At 37.4% G+C, this 25,000-nt stretch overlaps 1 protein-coding gene across 1 annotated transcript; it reads right to left on the minus strand.

The window, feature by feature from the left end:
• Positions 1-8,861: 8,861 nt before the first annotated feature.
• On the minus strand, positions 8,862-20,047 carry LOC133868392 (alpha-glucosidase-like). Its single transcript, XM_062305281.1, has 5 exons — positions 19,771-20,047; positions 18,323-19,023; positions 11,189-11,419; positions 10,454-11,100; positions 8,862-9,899 (listed from the first exon to the last, which is right to left on the minus strand). The coding sequence occupies exons 1-5, from the start codon at positions 20,019-20,021 to the stop codon at positions 9,009-9,011; spliced, it is 2,721 nt and encodes a 906-aa protein (XP_062161265.1). The 5' UTR covers positions 20,022-20,047; the 3' UTR covers positions 8,862-9,008.
• Between the last annotated feature and the right edge of the window lie 4,953 nt (positions 20,048-25,000).

The following is a 25,000-nucleotide window of genomic DNA, read 5'->3' on the forward strand; positions in this document are numbered from 1 at the left end:
AGTGCCTGATGTAGCTTTTGTTGATAGCTTCCTCTGAACCTTCGTCTTGTGAGCTTGGAGCTATGGACACTTGGTTCGGATGTAACTGGTGATGCCACAGCGATGACAGGTGGACAGGCTTCTTTTGTTGGAATGCCTTTTGACAGTCTCTGCAGATTAAGGTTAGCATTCTCACAAATAATTTTGCCCTTATCTTTTATATGTCTCTTATGCGGAGGGACATATTTAGATAAGGAAGAATTTTCTACTTTACCTTTCCTCAGAGCATCCTCCATAATTCAAGGCCTGTGGAATTTCAACAAATAATAATTTGGTATAACATGACCAATCTTCTTACAATTATAACAAGTAGGAACAAACTTACCTTGTGTTCTTGATTCCTTGGACTTTGGCATCACATGATTATTTAAGCAAGAATTTTCTAAACAAGCTGTATCTACCATCACAGGCTTAATAACAATAGAATCTAATTTAGAATCAAAAGCATGTGAAGTAGAATCACTCAAATCATCAATAATTAAATCAGGCTTGTTATAATTATCTGTATGAATACGAAGCATGCTTTTCAAATTATCACTAGAGAATGTTTCCAATTTATTCCCAGGTTCATTAATCGTATTAAGCAACATGGTATTCTCAGATCTCAAAGAGTCAATCAAAATATGTGATTCAAATAATTGAACAATCAAAGATTATTTTTCTTGCTTCACATTTTTAAGCTCTTTATGAAAAACTTTAGATTTTTAGCATTCTTCAATTTATCAAAAACTTTAAAGAGCTTAATATCAGAATTCTATTTAGATAACTAAGAAGAATTCATGATAAAAGGTGTAATAAAAAAATGGAAGTCACAAAAGATAAGGATCACACTTAGGAATTAAATCCTTTAAATGGAGTGTACCTGCTCTGATACCCAATGAAAATAAAATATAACTTCTAATTAACTGTGTGTGTGTGTGTGTGTGTGAACAATGTGCAACAAAATATTAAATGCAGAATTTAAAGGAGACAAATATTTTGTTGACAAAATGGAAACTCAATTAAGAGAAAAATTACTCTGGGGCAGCCAAATCTAGGATTTCCATTATTCATAAGACAAAGCTAGTTACAAAGCAATAGCACTCACATACCCTTAATTCGTGGTCGTTCCTTGAACTCAGACGTGTACCTATACACGAACGCCTCCCAACCAGGCTTCCTACCTGAAGGGGTCTTCAATGGAATCCTTTACCTTAGGGCTCCTCCCTAAGATAGACTTCATAGCTGATCAAATCACTCACTGGCAACAGCTAGAGAGCTAGCATATCTTTAAATCTCCATAAACACCCTCTCTAAGCTATAGAGAATTCAATACCGAATTCTGTAAATTACATGTCTAGAGACCTCTATTTATAGGATCAAGAAGACCTTAAACAAGTCTGAAACAGATTTCTCTAGGCGGCGTCTGGACGGTAGCTGAGAGCGTCCAGACAACCAACTGTGCAACCAGCTTTCCAAAATCGTTGATATTCTTTCCTGAATAGAGCCACGTCTAGACGGTGTTACCCTAGCATTCGGACGGTTGTACCCAATTTTCATAATAAGGATTGCTGTCCGGACGGTGTAGACCTGACTTCCAGAAGATTGCAAATCTGCTTCACGTCTTGCCTTATCAAGGATAGCGTTTGGATGGTTTAGACCTGTCGTCTAGACGGTTGCAGCTGTCTTTCCATATCTGTGTCTGTGAAGGAAATCATTTTACTTGTCGAACACTGAATGGTGTCCGGATGTGTTGTTGAGATGTCCGAACGGATGCAACCTTGAACAGTTCGAAGCTTCTGGACATTGATGGGAGTTCAAACGAAAAACCACGTCGTCCAGACGGATGTTGCTTGACTGATGAGCGTCCGAACGGCTAGCAAAGACGTCCGGACGAATGCAAGGGATTCAACTTCTCTGTCTTGAAATCCGCATAGAATATTCTGGACACACATAACTGAAATGTAGATTTTGAATATAAACATGATCTTTGATTAAAAAGCAACATTACATAGAAGTGATTTTGTCCAATAGAATGCAGCCAATCACAAACTAACACAGAGCATAGATGGTGTGGAAGCACTAACATGTACGAAAATCATGAACGCTGAAGGTAAGACCTTAGTTGAAAGACATCTTGGTAGAGCAAGTGTAAGACCGATAGGTATACAGTTTCACGGCATCAGAAACAAGTCCTGGGATTGAAGTCTTGTAGGCACTAGAAACCAAGAAATAGAACAAGTGCATGCATAACATGATGGTGTGTGACATGTTTTAGTAAAGTATTTTATGCTAAACGTATTAGTATGCATATGAGTTTGAATGGGACAAAACATATGTATATTGATAATCAACTATGAAAATAAATATTGACTTCTAATTTAACCAAATGTATGTGTTTGTGTGAAACAAAATATCTAAAATGCGAAATTTAAATAGGACAAGATATTTGTTACGAAGTGGAAACTTTGTGAAGAGAAAAACCACTCCGGGGCAACCAAACCCAGGAACTCCACTATCCAAAAACAAAGCTAGTTACAAGACACTCATACTCACATACCTTTTATGCATTAGTCATACCTTTAACTCTGACACGAAGCCTATCGTGAACGCTTCCCAACCAGATATTCTACCTGAAGGGATTTTTGATGGATTCCTTTACCTTCGGGCCAACCCCTAAGATTGACTTCACACGAACTGTTGAGCACACACTGGCAACGGCTAGAGAGTTAGCGGATCTTCGATTCTCCCTAAACACTCTCTCAAAGCTAAGAGAATTCAACACCGAATTTTGTACAATTTACAAGCCTATGGCCCTCTATTTATAGGCTTACAGGAAACCTAAAAATGCTGAGATTCAGGCTCTGGTTGTCAAGCGCCTGGACGGAAGTTAGCCACATTCGGACGGTCTTCTGCGATATCCTTTCAGAAACAGCGCAATTCTTTCCTTATCAGGTCTACGTCCAGAAGGCTTGGCCGAGCGTCTGGACGGTCTTCGCTAAAACTCCTTTCTGCGTTCGAACAGAACACTGGAATAGTCTAAAATGCTGGACAGCGTCCGGACGGCTTGCAGAGACTCCCTAACAATGTCAATTTCTGAAATCCAAACTCCGTGTTGAATATTGATTGACCTATCGTCTGAACGGTGTTGCTTTGTCGTCCGGACTTCTTCAGCATAATCTGCTAGACACTGCAGGGCGTCCGGACTCCTTCAAAGGCTCATTCAGATGGTTGCACAGGAACCAGTTGATTTGGCTTGGAATTTGCAAGGACTCTTCGTGGACATCTTCTAGAAGCTTGTGATCAGTCACATGCTTTGATTTGAACACTGTCTAAATACACAAAGATTCTGAATTGAAAACTGACCATCCTGTTAATTCGCAACCATTACATAAAGTGTTTTTGGTTATCCAGAATGTTGCCAATATAAAATATTAAAAAGCTAGATTGCATATATGTTTTATGAGATGTCATGTATTTGGAATGCACGTATACCTGTATTCCTAGAAGGTTCGGAATGACATATATGCGTGTGAGACCGAGTGATGATGTTGATGTTGATTTAATGAGATGTAATGTTTAGGAGTATACATATACTTGTATTCCCCAAAGGTTTAGAAGAACTGTATGTGTATATAACCGAAATGTTATGTTGAATGTTTTTCTCTGATTTAATGTTGGGTGTGAATGTATACTCGTATTTCCCAAATGTTCTGAAGAATTATATGCGTGTAATGTTGTAATGTTATATCCATCGTTTTCTTATAATGTCACGTTTGGAAGTATGCGTTATTAGAATTCCCCAAAGGTTCGGATGACTTGTATGCGCATAAAGCCGAGACATAGTGCTAGTTATTTCCTTAGCTATATCCGTATGCATGTATTTTTCCAAAGGTTTGAGCGCTTGTATACGAATGTATCTGAGTCACATGATATATATGTAATGGTGTTTATATTGTAGATTATTGATTTATGAACCAAATGCCATTGCTTACGTTATTGGTTACGAAACCTTTTATGAAAACTATCAGTCCACAAAATACTCGTTATCGTAAACATAAGATAGAAATAAAGGAGTTGGCTCATTATGAAAACCCAGGGAGTTTTATACTACTGAATTAGTGAACTCATACTTTCACCTATGTGAACGTGGCTACCACCACGAACGTATAGATGTTGATGCTTTGGCTGTAGGTATTGTGATGTCCCACATCGCCTGGGAATAGGGATGTGCTTATATGTATAAACGCACCCTTCTTGTCACGAGTTTTAAAGTTGTGATTGTTATGAACCTATCAGAACTCCACAATTAAGTGTGCTTCTTCGAGAGTAGTACTAGGATGGGTGACCTCCTGGGAAGTCTGGTTAGGGGGAGTCAAAAGCGAACAATATTGTATCGTTTGGGATGGGTCGTTACAAATGATATTAGAGACATTGCCCCACCTGAGATGGGGGGAGCATACACAAGCCTTGAGGATCACCAGTGGGCACTCGCTGGGATGCCAAGAATGGGGGGGATCCCATGAGGGTCGCCAGCGGGGACGCTGGGTCCCAAGAGGGGGTGATTGTGACGTCCCATATCGCCTGGGAATGTGGATGTGCTTATATGTATAAATGCACCCTTCTTGACCGTTTTAAAGCCGTGAAAGTCATGAACCTATCAGAACTTCGCAATTAAGCATGCTTCTGCTAGAGTAGTACCGAGTTGGGTGATCTCCTGGAAAGTCTGGTTTTGGGGAGCCAAGAGCGGACAATATTGTGTTGTTTGGGGTGGGTCGTTACAGGTACCGCTGGCGTCGACGATGAACGAGTGGCGTTTTATTTAGGGTACTACAACTTAAGCTTGTTGCCATGGTTGTATGTGTTGGACTTGAGGATAGTCCGTATTTTTGTATAGTCTTTTATGTATGGCTCCTGTCGCATGTGAAACTTATTTTTGTATAGCCATTCTTTGATGTCATTAATATTTTGATTAAGCCTTAAACAGCTAGACAGATGTAGGACTCTAATTTCTTTGCCTTCGTTAGTGAATTGTCAAAGGAATTGTATGAGTGAAAAGGGACAAGGATCTTTTCCAGTTCATTTGAACTAGAGAGGACTGTACATGAGCTAGTTAGTGTAAAAATAAAGGTAAAATTGTCTTTTTATATTTTTTTGGACAATTTTGCCCTTCTACTTAAACTAACAGGCTCCTCTCCAGGTCAAATGAATTGGAGAGGATCCAAAGCAATGAAAATGCTACAAAATGGAGGATTTTTCCTGTTATGCACAAATGAGCTTTCTTTCTTTAAAGCGCATCTTGTGGGCAAGGTACTTTTGAAGGAGTGAGTATTGTCATATGTCTACATGTAAGATTGATTACGTGGCAAGTGCTGAGTGGCTTAGTATAAATGGGTTTTAAGCACATGGGCTTTTGGCAAGTGGGCTATGAATTAGTTATAATTACATTGGGCTTGAATATGCAATATTCAATGCTCATCAATTGTATCAAAGTTTGTGAGTTCACACTCACGATCATATTCAGTTATCAGAGAGAATATCTGGAGATTTAATCAAGAACTCGAAGAATATCAAGAATGTAATCTTGATCATTCAACATGCAAGGAGCAACTCAACCCAAATCAAATAGCCCTAAATGCCTAAAAGAGGCCGAATTCGATTATAAGTACACTAAATATGTTTATTTATTTTATCTACCATTGTTTATCTTGAAGTAAAAATTTTCTTCAAATCAGTATTCCGCTGCACATATTCTGTATAGTGCATGATCCCTAACACTAGTTTACTGGTTTGGTACATGACTCAGGGTATGATCTTAGCGTGGGGCAGTGTGCGCCTAAGCATTACATTAGGGGATCCTTGCATTGGGTATGAAGGGCTCCTTGTATTGGGAATGGAAAAGGAGAGTTAAATTCATAGTTGCATTAATTGTCCTAGGCTTGGAAAAATCAAATTTTTTGTTGAAGAAGATTGAAATCTAACGTTTCTTTGGCTTGGTTAGTGAATTGTCAAAGGAATTGTATGAGTGACAAGGCTACAAAATGAAGGATTTTTCCTATTATGTACAAATGGGCTTCCTTTCTTTAAAGCACACCTTGTGGGCAAGGTGCTTTTGAAGAAGTGAGTATTGTCACATGTCTACATATAAGATGGATTACGTGATAAGTATTGAATGGCTTAGTATAAATGGGTTTTAAGCACATGAGCTTTTGGCAAGTGGGCTATGAATTGGTTATAACATCATTGGGTTGAGCTGTCATGCAAACAAGCCACAGAATAAAAGGCACACTCTTTGGTATTTTTATTCATTCATAACTTTGATGTTAAATTGATCAGTCCATTAGTCTTATGCTCTATTTGTTTCGATGTAAAATGATTTTCATCGAAGAATATTTTCGACGAAATCTTTTTTTCAGAAAAATAATTTTCCCGAAAATATTATTCGGCAGTTGGCGCGTACGAAAAAATTCCAACCATGAAAAATGGAATTTGGCGACAGCAGCCGGAATCTAGCAACTTTTGATCGTCGTCACCAGATTCCGATAAGCCATATTCCAACTGTAATGGCCGAAATCCGGCTAGTTTGGCCAATTCCGGCCAGAACCGGTTGGAATCAGGCCTAATACGGCCGGAGTCCAGCTGTACTGGCCAACATTTGGCCAGATTTGGCCGGACTCTAGCCGGCATCCGGCCAGATCCGGCTAGACTCCGGCTTTACTGCTGGAATCTGGCCGGTTTGGCCAGATTCGGATGGAATCCAGTCTGTTTGGCTAGATTCCGTCGGAATCCGGTCAGATTCGGCCGGAATTTGGCCAGATCTAGCTGGACATTGACCAGTTTGGCCAGATTCCGGCAATCGAATACCAAAATTCGGGATCTTCGGCTGTAGATTTGAATTACCAACAAACTCGAATGTCGGCGGTGGCAGATTCCCACAAACATACGTGCAAGAATGAAGATTTGAAATTCGGAAAACGATTTACGGCTTTGAAAATCGTTTTCCAAAAATTATACAAGCTTTTATGGTCAAATTGAAAATGATTTCCTTTGACCATTATTTTCACTTCCACCAATCACCGGAAAATGTCAAAATCATTTTTCAGAAAATATTTTACGCCGAAACAAACGAAGCATTTAAATAGCTTAGGCTCTTAGATCTTGTAGAAGGAGGTTAGCTAACCTCGAATTGGCTCTATTGTTGTATTCATTTCATTCAAGAATTTAATAGTTTATTAGTATCATTCCATTCTATCATCCATATTATAATCAATTCACGTAACCCCCTCAAACTACTACCTCGTTATCAATGTACTCCAAAAACTACCAATTGTGTCCATATGCCTCCCTAAATTGTCAAAAAATGTCAATGTCCCCCTAATGACAAAAATACCCTCCATAAAATTATTAAAAAAAATAAAAACTAAAAAAATTATTAAAAATATATAAAATAACCAAAATTTATACAAAAAAAATAAAAATAAAAACTGGTTTTCCTCTTCTTTTTTTCGCTTGTTTTTTTTTTTTTCAAAAAAATATATTTTTCAGCTACTTTTTCATTTGCTTTTCTTTAAAAAAAAAAAAAAAGAAATCGTTCATTTTCATTTTTTTTTAATTTAATAAAAACCTAGTTTTTCTTTTTTCTTCTTTGTTTGTTTTGTTTTTTGTTTGAAAAAAAAAATGTTTTTATCATTTTTAGTTATTTTTTCGTTTGATTTTTTTTTTTTTTTTTTAAAAAAAAAATCGTTCTATTTTAGTTTTTTAATTTTTTTTTAGTTTTTTATTTGATTTTTTAATTTTTTTAGTTTTTAATTTTTTTTTTTTAAAAAAATTAGTTTTAGTTTTTTCTTGAATTTATAAGGACATTTTTGTCTTATTCAAAAAAATTTAGGGTCATTTTTGTTTTTTTGTTAGTCTTAACTCGTAGGGGGGACATTAACATTTTCTGGTAGTTTGAGAGGGGATATTGATACAATTGGTAGTTTATGAGGTAAATTAACAATTGAGTGGTAGTTTGAGGGGGATATGTGTACTTTTCCAATAAGAAAAATACAGAAAAGTAACAGACTTGTTACATAAATGCTGATTTGTAAAAAACTCTTATAACCCAATGGATAAGAAATTTTTGTCAAAAATAAATGTTGCTTTATCCATTGTTGACTTTATGAACAAACATGGTCCGAGCTTACTTGGCAAAAGGTTTGCCTCCACCCTCACTTTTTCCTAAAAAAATTAACTTCAAAACATTCTAATTTTTTTTTTTTTTTTTACTTTTTATATCACATTAGTCACTTTTTATTATTATTCACATAAAAATACCTACTATAAAACAAAAGTTTTTCCTATTTTGCCTTTTTACTTTATATCATATCAATCACTTCTTATTACTATTCAAAAATAAAATTTAACTCAAAAAGGTTTCAAATTTTCAATTAAAGAAGCTGATACTTCAATCTTTTTTTTTTTTTTGGTGTGAAGCTGATACAAATTATGCTAATTAAGCTGTTTATACACTCTGGGTATCGTATTGAAGACCTGAGATCAAAGTTCACCTGAGCTTTCCTTTTTTCTTTCTTTTTGTTTTTTGGGCTTAATAACATGTTCCATGATCTTCACATTTATACTCAATTACATAAATGTTGCCAAGAGCATGAGTAATTCTAAAAATCGTTTTTGTGTCGTTCAAATAATAAGATGGCTTTTAAAATTATAATTTGATAAAAAATTTAATAGTGATTAATCACGTGCCCAATGATAATTTTAAAGATCACATCATTATTGGAAAGACATAAGAGAAACTTCTATCATTATTCGTTGAGTATGGCAGGAGTAGAAGTAAGAAAAGCTAATGAAATAGGCAATTTATTGTCTACAACACTTTCAAGTCAAGTAGTTTTTTATTGGAATAAAATATTCATATGCTTAGGCAAGTTATTGTCGACAACACTTTCTGGCGAACAATAACAATATGCCCATAATTATAATTATTCTCTTTATACGTCACTCACAATCCTTGGAAGCTTCAGCTCCAACTTGAATTCCTGTCCAATAAGTAGCGATAGTTTTGAGACCTCAACGATAACAAACTGCCTAGAGTTGTCCAAGCTAACCTTTATAACTGAGTTTCTCTTCAAGTTTGTTTCTACTTCATATTCCTTAAATCTCTTAGCCTTCTCCAACCCTATGAAAGTTACTTTATTTATGATCCACTTTTGACTCAAAGCAAACTCTCCATTCACAACCTTTGAACTAACTGATACATTACTCCCTAGTTTTCCACCATAAAATCTCACTAAGCTCCACTTCCCTCCCTCCCCTCCCATCTCAACTTCCTCTCCATCATCCAAGAAAACTTCTCCGGTGCTATTATCACTATTGCTCACCACCACCAGGAGTTTGAATGCAGTCTTCCGAGCTGCTTGTGTTGTCATTGCCTCTCCTTGCATGGCCAGAATATTGCCTTCCCGAACATGCACGTTTATATGGTCACGTGGTGCAGCGAGCCTGATATACTTGCCTGATTTAACACTCAATGAATTCGAGTAGTTGAAGAGGTCAAACCAGTTTCCCGCAGGGAAGTATGCATCAACTGAAAGTGCTCCTGACTTTAATGCTGGTGAGACCATTACGCCTTTACCAATCAAAAATTGTGTACTGATTTCATAAGTGTTGATATCTTGAGGGAATGAGAAGAAAAGAGGCCTTGCAATGGGGGTTCCTCTTTGGTGTGCTTCAAACATTAGTGTGTAAAAGTAGGGGAGAAGCTGGTAGCGAAGCCCCAACACCCTCCTAGCTGTTGCCGCAACTGTATCCCAAAGATAGAGTTCTTGACGAATAGTATACTTATCCGAGTGATCTCTTGCAAACGGATAAAAGGCCCCTAGCTACAATTAGATCAAATACTGAAATTAGATGTTTTATAAAATTAGATGTTTTATAAAACAATAAGCACCACTTTTTCTTAATTCTGTATAAAGGCACTCAGGCCTCATGCATTATCACTTTGTTTCTCAGCGCCTTCGTAAAGATAGTGGACATTTTTTTTCAACAAAATGAAATAAAAAACCAAAAAGGCAAACAAACATGTGCATGTACATACACAGACAGAAATTAACCACCAATATTAATTGAAACGTTGGAAGTGTAACGTTCGTATCATATCAACAAATAAATAAAACAAAGCAACACAAAATAAAGAATAAAATTGGGGGCAAAAAAGGTCTCATAAAATCAGAAGGCATGTTTTCCTTTAATGTACTAAGAAATCTAAAATACTCATATCAAAAGATAATAGGAGGAAAAAATATTTCACAAAGTAAGAAGACATACGCTCCTTCCAAGTACTATAGAAATGTAAAATACTCATATCAAAATCTAGATAAACCAAACATAATAATACAATGTCTATTTGTTTTTGTGAATTAAGATCATTTTTTACCTGAATCCAGCGCCCGCAGAGTTCTTCAGTTGTATTTCCAGAAAAACCACATATATCTGCCCCAACCATTGGAATTCCAAAAAGCCCAAAGTTCAAAATTCCTGGAATTGTGTATGCCAAATCATTCCATGAGGCAGTGTTGTCTCCAGTCCAGTGCGCTGTGTATTTGCCAGAACTAACAAAAGTTGACCTAGAAAGTATAAACGGCCTTTTACCAGTCACATTGACTAAGGCTGCATTAGTGACTTTGGATTCTAGGAGTCCATATAGGTTATGGGCATTATACTCTGTAATGTTACCAAAGTGTAAGGATGTTGCAGGGACAGTATTATTATTAATGGGCCGCCAAACTCCAGCATTATTAATTCTATACGGAGGGTCATCAAAAGAAGAATTTGGACTAGAAGAAGAAGTTATAAAGTTGGAAATCTCATTCATGTCGAGCCAAAGACCATCAAGGGGAAGAATATCTCGAAACCTTTCTATCTCACCACCCCAAAATGCTTCACTGACTGGATTCAAAAAGTCAGGGAAGTGGACTGGGCCAGGCCAAACTTTACCCAGGTAAGGGACACCATCACGTTTGATGAAGACATCAGCTTGCATCCCTCTAATGTAGGTTCCATATGTCTTATTCACACTGATACCTGTAAACTAATACATTGTTACATCAATTGAGAGAGAAAGAGAGAGGTTTCAACTCAAGAAAACAATTACATGTCTAGTACAACGTACCAGGATCCAAGATGAGCACATATTTCTGACCATTTTGGTGAAGATTGTCAACAAACTTTTTCATTTGGTCCAATGGAAAGTTGATGGGATCTAGAGTAAAATCCTTATACCCATCCATGTAATCAATATCTGTCCACATAACTTCAAGAGGTATACCAGCTTTTGCATAGCCAGCAACCACATCTTCAACATCGGAAACGCTTTTATAACCATATCGACACTGATGAAATCCTTCACATATAGACAACAATCGCCAAGTGGGTGAGCATTATTATAAAGTTTTATCATGATAAAAACATTATAGGTCAACTCTTAATATGGACTCAAGTTTATACACTAGAATAAAATTTGTTATAGAATGTAAATGAAATAGGAAATTACAAAAGAGAGTCACAATCATTGCAGGTAATATATATATATATAGTGCATTAATCATTCCAACTGATGCATAATTCATTCTAGTTGATGGTGTTATCTTCCATAATTCTCCACTTTCTCCATATTGTCATCAATAATGCTTCTTCATCAAGAATTTTTATCCTCTTTTAGTCTTGGAGATTTCGTTCTTGATTCATGATATTAATTTCTTCATTATTTATGACATTGTCACTATTATCAAAAGAAGAATGCATATGAGATCTAGACAAAGAGCTCCTAAAGATTGAACTCATTGTTTGTTTTAAGACTCTAAGTTTTCAATAGTCAAGTTCAAACTCTATCAGGACCACTGTCGAGACCACCCTAACACGCTTTCTTGGCAACAATGGGCTGACCAACGGACTCATGCTGACCAACGCTAGCAGTTCGGACTGATTATCTAGAACTTAGAGTATATCTCAATTATCAGATGGTGAAGAAGAAGACGAATCAGTGCTACCAGGATTTTCTCAAGATCCCTATGCATACATAGAAGTGTAAAGCATGCATTATGGTGAATGATGAAAGAGCATGATGAAGAAGCACTATGATGACAATATGGAGAAAATGGAGAATTATGGAAGACAACACCATCAATTGGAATGATTCATGCACTATATATATATAAGTGGAGAATTATGGAAGATAGCACCATTAGTTGGAATGAATTATGCATCAATTGGAATATATATATATATATCATGGTGAATGATGAAGAAGCACTATAATGACAAAATGGAGAAAGTGGAGAATTATGGAAGACAACACCATCAGTTGGAATGAATTATGTATTAGTTGGAATGATTCATGCCTAATTCATTTCAACTGATGGTGCTATCTTCCATAATTCTTCACTTATATATATAGTGCATGAATCATTCCAACTAATGCATAATTCATTCTAACTGATGGTGCTATCTTCCATAATTCTCCACTTTCTCCATATTGTCATAATTTTCTCTTTAAAAGAAAGATAAAAATGTTATGTATATATGTATATGGACACCTCACCAAAAGACAATTAATAGGCGCGCGCACACACACACACACATATTATGTATGTATATATATGTATATATGTATATGGACACCTCACCAAAAGACAATTAATAGGAACATCTCATATGGACACCTTACCATGGGAACACTCACTCATAGGGACACCTCATCTCCTTCTAGAATAGAGACATTTGTTCCTTTCTTTCTAGCACTCCTCATCAAGCTAGAGCGTATATCTTATATAAGCATAGCTAAGAGCAAATGACTTTGTAAACATAACATCAAGTTGATTGCTTCACTTCATGATTTATTTATTTTAATAAATAATGTTAAATTTTATTAAAAGCATGATGCCCCCCTAAGTACATAGGAAGTATACAATAGGAACACCTAGAAAGATAACAAGAAGGAAACAAAGATCCACAAAAGCCCAAAACAACCACCAAAGAAAACCCCCCCACCCTCATCCTTGAAACCCACCATAAACTACAAGAAGACACCCTCAACAACACAACCTAAACCTCAGAATACTAATAACAAACTATACGAGTCTAAAAATTGACTCTAGGAGTCTCTAAGAATTGACTCTAGGAGTCTCTAAGAATTGACGTACTATACTGGCTGCATACGAAATATCTAGTCCAATAATTGTTAGATAATTTAGTTTTCCAACATTGATGATAGCTACTCGGATCTTCAAATTACTCCCCCTTGCCTTTCAAAAGTTTATGATTTGGATCCATAGGAACATCAATAGGTTGTACGTCCAACATTCTAGTTTCATCTAACAAATAATTAACATATATTTCTGATGAAAGAGGTTAATACCTGCTCGAGACCTAACAACCTCTATACCAAGGAAGTATCTAAGTTTACATAAGTCTTTGGTATGAAATTGACGGTACAAAAACTATTTCAATCTAGCAATACCACCAGAGTCATTCCCTATAATCACAATATCATCAACATATACCACAAGTAGGATGTGACCCGCATCAGTATGCAAATAGAATATTGAATGAATTCACAAGGCACACTAAAACTCGGGACAACCACCAAGTCTCAGTCTTAGAATAGTATTTCCTTGCTAGGACCTCCACCTTTGAAACCCAATCCTAGTGGTGCTTCACTTGTTAGGGAAGAAAAAGGTAAGGGAGTAGCTAGTGAAACCCACAAGAAGCATTCTAGAGTTTAGTGCTTCAAATGTCTAGGTTTCGGTCATGTTGCCTTTAACTGTACCAACAAAACTCTTGTCATTGGTGCGAAGGAGTATGTGAGTGAAGAAAATGCGTTGAAACACAAATCTGTAAGCCTAATCCTAATGAGTTTGAGGATTTAGATGATTGATCAGACAATCCTAACCATTTAGGTTGCATTCAAGCTACCTCATTTCAAATAAGTTAGCTAGAGAATGGTCTTGATGTAATGACCTACTTCCAACAACACAATATTATCTGCTTTTGGCTCCCTCGAATCAGACTTTCCAAGATGTCACACATCTTGGTACTACTCTCGCATACGTAGGCTTAATTGCGGAGTTCGGATAGGTTCTGACTATCATGGTTTTAAAACGTATTGTGTCAAGAATAATGCGAATAAACATATAAGCACATCCTCATTCCCATACCCAGGCGATGTGGAACGTCACAATCACCCCTTATTGGGACTCAGTGTCCCCGCTGGCGACCCTTATAACGTTGAGATGAATAACCGTTGGCAATCCTTATGGGCTTGTGCACGCTCCTCCATCTCAAGTTGGGCAATGGTTCTGATACCATTTGTAACGACACACCTCCAACAACACAATATTGTCTGCTTTTGGCTCCCCCGAGCCAAATTTCTCAAGAGATCACTCATCTTGGTACTATTATCACATAAGCACACTTAACTGCGGAGTTCTAATAAGTTCATGGCCATCACAACTTTAAAACGCGTTGTGTTAAGAAAAGTGTGAATATATAAAAGCACATTCTCATTTCCAGTCCCATGCAATGAGGGACATCACATTTGAAATACCCAGAGTGGGTATGGTAAGGCGGGTGTCCAAAAAACCTAAAGAGTTTTCTATGAACTTTCAAGAGGAGCCACCAAAAGAGAAAAGTTTCAAACTCTCAGGTGCCCTTAAGGTTGTCAATTTCTCTGACCTTACCAACCTACTTTATGATCTTGTTGGTCTATAGGCGTGAATCCATTTGAAGTTATGCATTGTTATAAACCTAGGTGACCTTTAGACATTTTCTTGATGTCCTTGCATGCTAAAATTTCTATGTCAACCAAAGCATTTGCACGACATAGTCATGATTTGCATAATGAGACTAGAAAACAAATTCAAGCAACTCATGCCAATATAAAATTGAAGTTGATTTACCTAAGCATTTCAATGAGTTCAACAAAGGGAATTAAGTCATGGTCTAGATTAGATTTGAACAATTTCTAATTGGATCCATTTGAAAATTTCAAGCTCATATTGTTGAGCCTTTCAAAGTGTTGCAGCGGGCCATACCAAATGTGTTTGCCATTAATGGTCCACCTGATTCTAGTATTAGCTCCACATTTAATGTAGAGGAACTAGTTGCTTATCCAATCCACATCATTCTTCCAAACGATCCTTTAAAGGAACCTCCCCATTTCCCCAACATCTATCCTATACATCAAGCCTAGTTTGTGGTTTACTAGGTTTATGTTGGGTTTTTGGTTTTTAGTTTTTGACTTCAACATTTTGTTTTAATTTGGGTTTTGTTACCAAACAGCCAAATGGGGAGTTTGATAGGTTTTTAGTGTTGGCAAATTTAATATCAAAACATATTTAGTTGTAAGTTTTAGTCTATGCATTAAGTTGGTGAAAAAGTTTATCCAAGGCATCATGATGGACTCAAATTTAAGTGGGCTGAATCCAACCCAAATTAGAAGACCTATATGATCTGTTTAAGTCAATCAACGAAATGAGACAACCGAAATTTCATTAATTGGAGATAAAATCGGATTTTATTCAATTCCAAATTTAGAGTCATTATGCACACATCTTAGTGTTGTGACCATAACTTTTGGCTCAAGTATCGAATTGGGGTGAAACTAATGGCATTAGAAAGCTAACTCAAAATGTGACAAATCTCTCTGAAATAAGATTTTTCTTAATTCGGACATTTACTATGCCAAAATCTTTCAGAAATATAAGCCTGAAAATCTAGGTAAATCTTGCTGAAATCCTATTCCAACTAGAACTATGTTCTCTTGAAGTCTACTTCAGGAGACTTCTAAGCAAAAATTTTGTAACGATTGGAGGCAATATGTCCAGAGAAAAAATAGTCTTTTCCTTCATGTTCAACGAGACAAAGTTTTAGGTTTTTATGCTCTCAAGTGCACCTCTCTTAGAGTCTTTGTTGTAAACCACAACCGTTCATCAAGAACAACTGAAGCCTATCAGAATGTCGGTAAAGGAGATCGAGTAGAATAATTTTCAAGAGGTTCTAGTGGGCTACTGCTGTAGAAGTCAAGTGGGTCACTTGTCTTATGCAAGAGTATCAACTTCAAAGGCTTTGTAAGTGTGAACTTTTTGTAACCTTTATTCTTTTATAATGAATTGATTTCTGGGTTGGCTACCCTAGACTGGTTTTTCTCTTTGAAGTTCAAAGAGTTTCCATTTTGTCACCAAATTACTTGTGTTGATTGATTTATTGCTTTCATAATATTTGGTGATTGTTTATATGATGGTTAATTTTTAAGTTCCGCATATTATGCATAAAACTATTCACCCCCTACTCCCCCTCCCCCTCCCTCTTTCTAGGTGTTGTTTGGAGTCTGGTTTATATTTTCAATAGGGAATGATTTGGTGCGGCCAGTCTAAGGCTTCTTCCAGAATTGTACCTCCTTATAGAGCTAAACTAAAGTAATATTGCTCATATCCCTAAAGTAAAAAGGTCCTAGACTATCTCTCAAGTTGGCCCTATCAATCTGTTTATTTCTCTTATAAGGTGATCAGAATGAAAAGAATTTTGAAGTTCAAGTATGTATCCACTTCAGTCGACAACTATTCCATACAAGCAAATGGAAGAAAATATAATTGTGGCACATAAGCCCTTTCATGCTCTAAGAGTGTGGAAGAGATGAAACTCATATGCCTTAGCATTGAAGCTGGATTTGATTATATGAACACAGCTTTTGACTGAGTCCTAGAACGAATGTGCTTCTGCTAATAATTTGATAATGCAAAGCATGGTTATTGTGACTTCTTCCATCACTACAAATCAAGGAATGAGATGTAAATTTAAACCAGAGGGGATTGAGAAGAAGCATATTAGAGATTGGGTCTAACACCTTCTTCACTGGTTCCTCCCGTCTCTTTGGGTGAGTTGTTGACTAGGGCCTTGGTTTACTTGCCCCATATCTAGTTTCTGTCTGTGACTTCTCAGGGGTCTTGTACGTGTTCTTCGCAGCAAGCTTCTCCTGCTTCTCCCCAAGCTTGGAAAGCAGGCTGTGGGTCAGCTTTTCCTAGTGTCTCCTTAGGGGCAGAAGAGTTGGGTGAACGGCTTCGTCTCATGCTTCACATGATGCCAGAGTCTGGGGCGTCTATCTATCCTTCGAAGTCTAAGTCAGTGATGAGGTATTCTCGAAAACGAAAGGATGCGCAGCTAAACAAATTTTTGTTAGCTGAGTCTTTGGCGGCGATCACTGCCTCTCCTTCTCCACCTTTGGAGTCCGTGGCAATTAGGGAGCATCCGGTCAACTTTTGTCAATGTGTTTTCCTCTTCTTCCAGGCAATCATTCTTCCCCACCGGTTGAGGTGGGTGAATCTTCAAGGGATGGTCTTTCCGAAGAGGTTGTAGGTTCTCTCGGGCACTGTTCGACGTTGTGTTGTACCTTCAAACTGTGGGGATTTCGTTTAAGGGGAACGTAAAAGATTTTTTGGATGTCATGACTCAAGTGGTTGAGGGGTAGCGTCTTGAGGTCCCAGTCTCCACTACTAAGGTTAAAGGGAATAGAGAACTTCATAACCGTGAGTGCAATACTAATTATGATGCTAAGAGTCTTGGTTCTACACAGGGCAAAAGCAAGAGGGTTGCTGTGATGTAATGTTATAGAGGGATATTGGTTTTTTGTTGGGGTGCTTTGGGTTTTCTGCTGTGGTTGGGTCTTTGCGGGTGCTTTTTTTTCTTGTTTCTCTTGTCTTTTTTACTCTCTTTGTTTTTGCGTCCTTTTGTGTACTCCATGTATCCTCAGGAGCGCTTTCTTCTTTCATAAAATTTCTCTTACATATCAAAAAAAAAAAAAAAAAAAACAAAGATTGGGTTGAGATATAATTTGTGCAAATCCTTAATTCAATGTCACAAACCTGTTGCATGCAGCATCGGTTGATTTGGTTGCAGAGAGATGGTTCTTAATTACTTTTATTCTGTCAAGAAGAAGCAAAAGCCATAATTTGGATCCCTATGGGTTTGGCTTGTCAAGAATATTCCTTATTGTGACATTTATGAAAAGAATGGAAATTAATCGGTGAGATTTGTTGGTTGTCTTAACTCACCGGCTGCACAGGACAATCTAAAAGTGTTATTTTTCTAGAGCTCAAAGGGCTGCTAATGAGGTTGCTAATTGGTTTGTTGGGCTATTGTAACATGCCCAAAATGCGCATACCGACTTGAGGTTCTAAACATTATATCCTAGCTAGCTACATTTATTATACAGCAGCAACTGAAAAAAACAAACAAAAAACAAAAACCTTACCAAAGGACCAGTACGGCATGGGCGCAGGCCTACCAATGAGCTCCGTGTATTGCTCCATCACCGTCTCCGGCGACGGCCCAGCAAAAATGTAGAGGTCAATAATCCCACCAATCACCTTGTACGTTATCCTATCACCGCTGTACATGACATCCATGCCATTACTGTTGAGCAGCAGAACTCCGTGGGTGGTCCCCGCCGCCACTCTCCCATTGTGGGACGGTGATCGGACGTCCATGTAGAAGGGGTGGGAGCCGTAGAGGTTGAGGTCGAGGTTGGCGCTGGCAATGTCAGCGTTCCAGAGAGTAAGCGTCTGCGTCTCATTGCCTGGCTGGAGCTTGAAGGAGCTCTTGGTGTGCTCGCCCAGGCCGTAGAGCGAGGAGCGTGCCCTGGGGAGCGAGGAGGAGAGCTGGATGTACTGGTCCTTGAAGACGAGGAAGGCGTTGGGCTCAGGGGAGGCGTCGAAGACGACGTCGCTTGAGGACTTGCGGACCACGGAGAAGCCGAATGGGGTGGTGTTGGAGAGCGCGAGGATGAGGTCGGAGGACGGGTGGGAGAGGAGGAAGTGGGTTTGGGGGTGCCGAGACGACTTTGTATGAGGGTGGTCTTCGTGGTTATGGCGGGGTATGATGGCCTGTGGGATCTCCCATCGTTGGCGCTCGGAGTCTGTTATTCGGATTCGCAGCCGGTCTTTGGTTTCAAAGCTGCATAGGGCAGAGCAAACTCGATTGTCAAATATTTATTTATTTCTTTTCCTTTTTTTTTTTTTTTTTTTTTGCTCCGTTTGCATTTGTTCTGAACACAGGTATAAATAAATGAACAGAATGAATTATTTGAAATTATTCAGGCAGAACACATAAATTTTAGTTGAAAACAGTCAACGTGTCCCACTCCACCAATGTCTTACTAAATTTTTAATTAGAGCAATATTCTTTCAAATTATCAAAAATTTGCCAAAGTAATAAGATCAGTAAAAATAATAAAATTGAACCTAACAATGTTTCAATAAAATAAAAAGACTCATATAAATTAGAAAATAAAAAGTAAAAGAAATTAATTCTTTAAAAATTTTAAATTTAAACCACTCCGGTTTTTTTTAATTTTTTACTTTTATTTTGTTAAGAGTATTTTTATCATTGGAAATATTGATAATTTGAGCAAGATATTTTCCTAACTGAAAGTTTAAAAATATTATCAATTACGTGGTCACTGGTAATAATGATAACGTGATATATTGTATACTAACACGTGCCAGTATTTCTTTGAAAAGTCAACTAAAGTTTCCCAAATCAACCGATAAAGCTCAAAATTCATCAAACTACTTTCAAGAATTTCCTTGTTTCGTAGAAGAGTTTCCCAAATCAACCGATAAAGCTCAAAATCCGTGGAGACGAATCTCACATATTTAAGAAATGTAGAGAGTGGTGTCGTGGCGATCAAATTGAGATTACCTGGCGATGAAGGTGAGATTCTTGATGTCAGGCCCAAAAATGGAGGAGCCCTTGATGAGGCCAAGATGAGCGGTCAAGGACTTGCCGGAGGGATGAACGGCCACTGATCGAATCGTGTAACCATGCCCAACTGATTCTTTTTCTTCTTTTCCGTTGATCGGAGCCAAGTGACAAAGCAAGATACAGAAGAAAAAAAGTAGATTACGATTTTGAAGAGGATAAGATACTGCTCTCTCTCTCTCCCTCATCATTGCTGTTTTGTGTAGTGAGGGAATTACATGCTTTTTCTCATTTATATATACTGAAAATACAACCAAAGACCATAAAGTGCCGTCACATGTGCACATTGCAATTCTTGTTGGTCCTTTATTTATTTTGTATTTTTTTCCTTTTCTTATCATGGTAAGTGGCTTTTAGTTAAAGCTGAAATTTTTTTACGACTTGTAAATTAAATACAAATTCACACAAAATTAATGGTTTAGTGTTGAAAAATTTGACCCATTTAATTAAATGGATCAGGTTATAATTGACTTATATAGTCATATATTCATGCATCGATACAAGTTGAATCCGACACATAATCACAAATTGTCACGACTAAAAGACATATAAACACAGATTGTTACCCCTACTTTGAGTCGGTACCAATACGGCTTCTAAGATCATTGCCATGGTATTCTTTAATTCTTATAAAAAATGTTAAAGAATAATTCCATTTTTTCTATTTTGAAAGAACACTTTTAGAAAATAATCTAGATCTCATTATTTTATTTTAGAGAATGACTCTTTTTTTATTCTTTTTTATATTCTCCCTTTTAGCTTATAGAAAGAATAATTAAGGAGAAAAGTATAGTTTGTAGTGAGAAATTAATAAAGCAAATGATAAAAAATCTATTTGAAGGATCAATGTATCATTTTCTTTAATATAAAGGATGAGCAAAAATTGAATGTAAGATTATTTTAAAGATAGTTCTTCATAATTTGAAGAAAAATGTTATTTAAAAGATCCAATGTGGATGCTCTAAGCCAACACGTACAATATGCTATAAAGTAAAATCAAACAAAAAATACCACCCGTTTGAATTTCCAACTAAATAAATCGAAAACTTTGTACTTTAAAGATTTAATGTTAGTCTCAGGAGATTTCAAACATTTTTTTGAAAGGACTTATCGGTTATCACTCCAAATAAGAGACAATTTAAAAGCATGATATGGATGTTTAAATAAAGTCGAATAATTTATAATCATAGATGTTTGATGATAACCTTTGGTGATTTCAGTTGTGCTAAGATATACTTTATGAATTGTGTTGATGAAACATTGTTAAATGTGCATGGACATGGAAGTCAAGCAAACTGATGGTATTAGCATGTGTCATGAACATGTACATGAAAAATGAAACAAGAATAATAGACGAATGACGTTATGGCACGATCGACGGTATCCTAGTCTATGATTGATCGTACTCTCACGACGGGCAAGACCAATCCCTCATGAGATCTACAAACGAAAAGTGTAAAGAAGATAATGAAAGGTTATAGAAACAGAGATTGAGGGTTAAAGTCCCACAGCACAAGTTACGTAATGACATGAAAAATGAATGGAAATGGGAATGTAAAGGAAACATGAAAGCATGCATGGCATAGATTTATGAGGATGTTATATATTATGTTTTATGATATATTGCATGCTAGATGTATTTGTGTGTATATATATATATATATAAGGAGTTAGATTCATGTACCATCTGTGGAGAATCTAAGTGGAATGATGAAATTCATTTAGATGAGGATGGTGAACCCATATCATTGAGCAAGAAACGTCCAGTGAAGGTGTTGCGTCATTTTCCACTCATCCCACGACTACAGAGATTATTCATGTCGAAGCATACTGTGCCCTATCTGAGGTGGCATACAGAAGGTCGTATTAAGGACGATGTATTGAGGCATCGAGCCAATGGTGAAGCATGGTAGTCATTTGACCTCTTACATGGTGGTTTTTCGGCCGATAGCAGAAACGTGCGGCTTGGTCTAACTTTGGATGGATTTAATCCTTTTGGGAACATGAGCACTTCCCACAACACTTGGCTACCACTTGCCTCCTTGGATGTGCATGAAACAGACGTCATTCCTACTATCCTTGGTTATCCTGAGCCCGAGTTCACCAAGTATGGATTTAGATGTCTACCTTCAGCCATTGATTGATGAGTTACAAGAACTGTGTAATGTAGGTATACGCACATTTGATGCTTCGAAGAAGAATAATTTTGTTATGCGAGCTTAGTTGATGTGGATAATAAATGACTTCCCGGCATACGCATATTTGTTCGGGTGGCCTAACAGGGATGCGAATGCATGTTCTTGTTGTATGCAGTCGACGAGATCCAAATGGTTGAAACAGGGCAAGAAATATTGCTATATGGGGCACAAGAGATACTTGCCCATGGAACATCTATGGGGGCTGAACAAAAGGACATTTGACGGGACTAAAGAAGTAGAATGTGCTCCCATTGTGCCATGTGGAGATGAAATCCTGATACAGTTGAACAGAATGTCATTTGGGGATGAGAGCGCAGGTAAGAAAAGAAAGAAGAAGCGAAAGAAAGGCGAAGTAGCTACTGATGATAATGTAGTATGGAAGAAGAAAAGTATTTTCTTCAGGTTGCCGTAGTGGAAGGACAATTTATTGCGGCACAATCTTGATGTCATGCATGTAGAGAAAAATGTCATGGACAACATACTTGACAAAATTATGGATATCAAAGGGAAAACAACCTCACTGTCCGGCAAGACTTGAAAGACATGGGTTTGAGACATAAACTGCATCCGTTCACGGCCGTTGATGGTAAAACATATCTGCCTACAGCTTGCCATACGATGTCTAGAGACGATAAAACACACTTTTTGAAGGTTCTTTGAAATGTGAGGGTGCCAGACGGATATGCATTGAACGTTTCGCATTGTGTATGTAATGTCCGAGACATTATTTAATAATTAAAGTATAAAATTTGGGTAAATAATTAATTAAAATTAATTGAGTGTCATTAAAAATGCAAGTGAATATTTTTAAAAGTCCAAAGAAGCTAGAAAAGAAATAGAAATAATAGAAAGGGGGGGGGGGGAAAGGAGATAAATGAAAAAGAGAAACTGAGTAAAAGAAAAGATTGAAAGGAAAAGAAATATAAAACAAAAGAAATTAATGAATAAAATAAAATAAAGAAAAGAAAAGAATTAAAGAATTTAAAATAGAAAAGAAATAGAAAAAAAAATGAAAAGAAAAGTCAAAGAAAGAAAGAAATTAAAAAGAAAAAGAAAAAGTAAGGTGCAAAACGGGGTGGATCACTAAAACCATGAAGGGCCGAATGGTCCTTCAATGCAAAGTGGCGCCCAAGGCGCCTGTGGAAGAAAAAGAAAAAAAGAAAAACAAAATATGAAGTGATGATAAGGTGCCCTGCGCCTTATCTCATGAAAGAGAGAAAAAGAGAGGCAGAATGCCTATCTCTCTTGTCCTCTTTGGTTTTTCATACAAAAACCATGATCTACGGAGATCTAACCGTTCAAACTCAAATCCGTCTTCAATAACATGATCTATGAAGCCCGATCTACGTTTTCATTGATCGTTTTGAGGTAAAACACTGAACTCGTGTTCTTGAGATTTTTGGGTTAAACTCTTGAAATGTGAGTTTAATCTTGGGTTGCTTGGAACTTGCTTGAAGCTCCCCAAACCATGAGTTTTGGTCTGGTGAAATTTTGGTAAGTTTTCCTCAAACCCTAACTTTTGGGTATTTATTTTTAGTAGTGTTTTCACGTGATTTACCCTTAGTAAATGCTATTGGGTTAATAATATTATGATTGGAGTAGTGTTTTGGTGATTTGGGTTTAAGATTAGAAACCCTAATTTGATGGGTTAAATTAATTTGGGGTTTTAAAGTGCTTAAAATCTAGATTATTAATTTGTGGATTAATTGTGGTTGTAATGATGATTAATCCCAAATTAGCTATGTGTTTTGAAAAAATAAATAGGGTTAGGTTATAATGTTAGTAAAAATAAATAGGGAAAATTACAGTTTAGCCTCTCAAATTACCACCCGTTTTGCGTTTAGCCCCACAAACTGCCAACACTCCGATTCCGGCCCCCTAAACTACCAACGACTCCGAAAATGGCCACTCTGTTACCTCTTTCCGTCAAAATGGATGGAAAACCCATCACCTGCTGTGCATGTAACATTTTATGACACAAACTACAAAAAATGCCCCTGTCTGAGCTGACGTGGGAGAACAGCCAGCTAGCTATGCATGACTTAGATCCACCAAGAGTGCCTGTAAAGGTCGCCACCTGTACAGCCACGCTGCCATGGCTACCGTCGCCTATACTACTATGACTATGGACGCTCTCGTGGCGTGTCCCAATAGAACTCATTGGTGCTCCGGCACACTGAGACGAGGATCTCCTAGGCCGTCTCTCGAAGCTCCGAGTCCGAGAAGTTCGAATCTAGGTCGCCAACGAGGTTGGTAGGTGTTGTTGCTGGTGCCAGTGCTGCACGGATTTCTACAACTCGTTGTGTCTTTTGGAGCCGCCAAGTAAGTGTCTCTTGGAGGATCCCAATATTCTGTCTTTGAAAATGCTAGCCATTGTTAGTCCGATGGGTGGGTCAGTTTTGTTTGTTGTGTGTGTATGTGTGTCTCACTTTTTTGGGTGGTGAGAGAGTGTGGTTTGGGTTCTGTTATTTCTAAATTATGATGGGAGGAGTTCGAGTTGGTTCTCACCAACCGACTAACCCAAGCTTTTGCCTCTAAAAATTCCATGCACGTAAGTGAAAGAAATTCAACGAAACAAAAAAAAAAAATCCACAAGCAAGCACTCATAAAAAACAGAGACCACGACTAGTATTTTGTAGAGCAAAGTCGTAAATGGATTTGCCTCCCATTCTCAACACCTCGTTCACGTAGGCTTCAGTTCTTCCTACTAAGTTTCCGACAGCATGGTCCTCGCTCATCTCTAGATACTCTGCCACGCATCGGAATATGCCTTGTCGGTCCCAAATTCACAGAACGGGCTTTGGCTGTAGCCGCTGCATAAGGCCCTTTTCTAACTGCTTGAGTTGCAGCCCTTCCTCTTGCAGCAGCTGCTGATGCTCCACTATCTCCGCCTTCTCCATCAATATCTGCTGAGTTAGATGATGATCCACGATTGGACGCGATTCGGATCTCTTTGTAGGCAAGAATTTGGA

The sequence above is a fragment of the Alnus glutinosa genome, chromosome 5 (genome assembly GCF_958979055.1).
Source record: "Alnus glutinosa chromosome 5, dhAlnGlut1.1, whole genome shotgun sequence".
Classification (NCBI taxonomy): domain Eukaryota; kingdom Viridiplantae; phylum Streptophyta; class Magnoliopsida; order Fagales; family Betulaceae; genus Alnus; species Alnus glutinosa.

Excerpts from the sequence above, each read along its gene's own strand:
- LOC133868392 (XM_062305281.1), bottom strand. The coding sequence starts at position 20,021 with ATGATGAGGGAGAGAGAGAGAGCAGTATCTTATCCTCTTCAAAATCGT. Across the intron at positions 19,024-19,770 it reads AATCTCACCTTCATCGCCAG|CTTTGAAACCAAAGACCGGC; the intron begins GTAATCTCAATT and ends TGCCCTATGCAG. Across the intron at positions 9,900-10,453 it reads TCTGCGGGCGCTGGATTCAG|CTAGGGGCCTTTTATCCGTT; the intron begins GTAAAAAATGAT and ends ATCTAATTGTAG.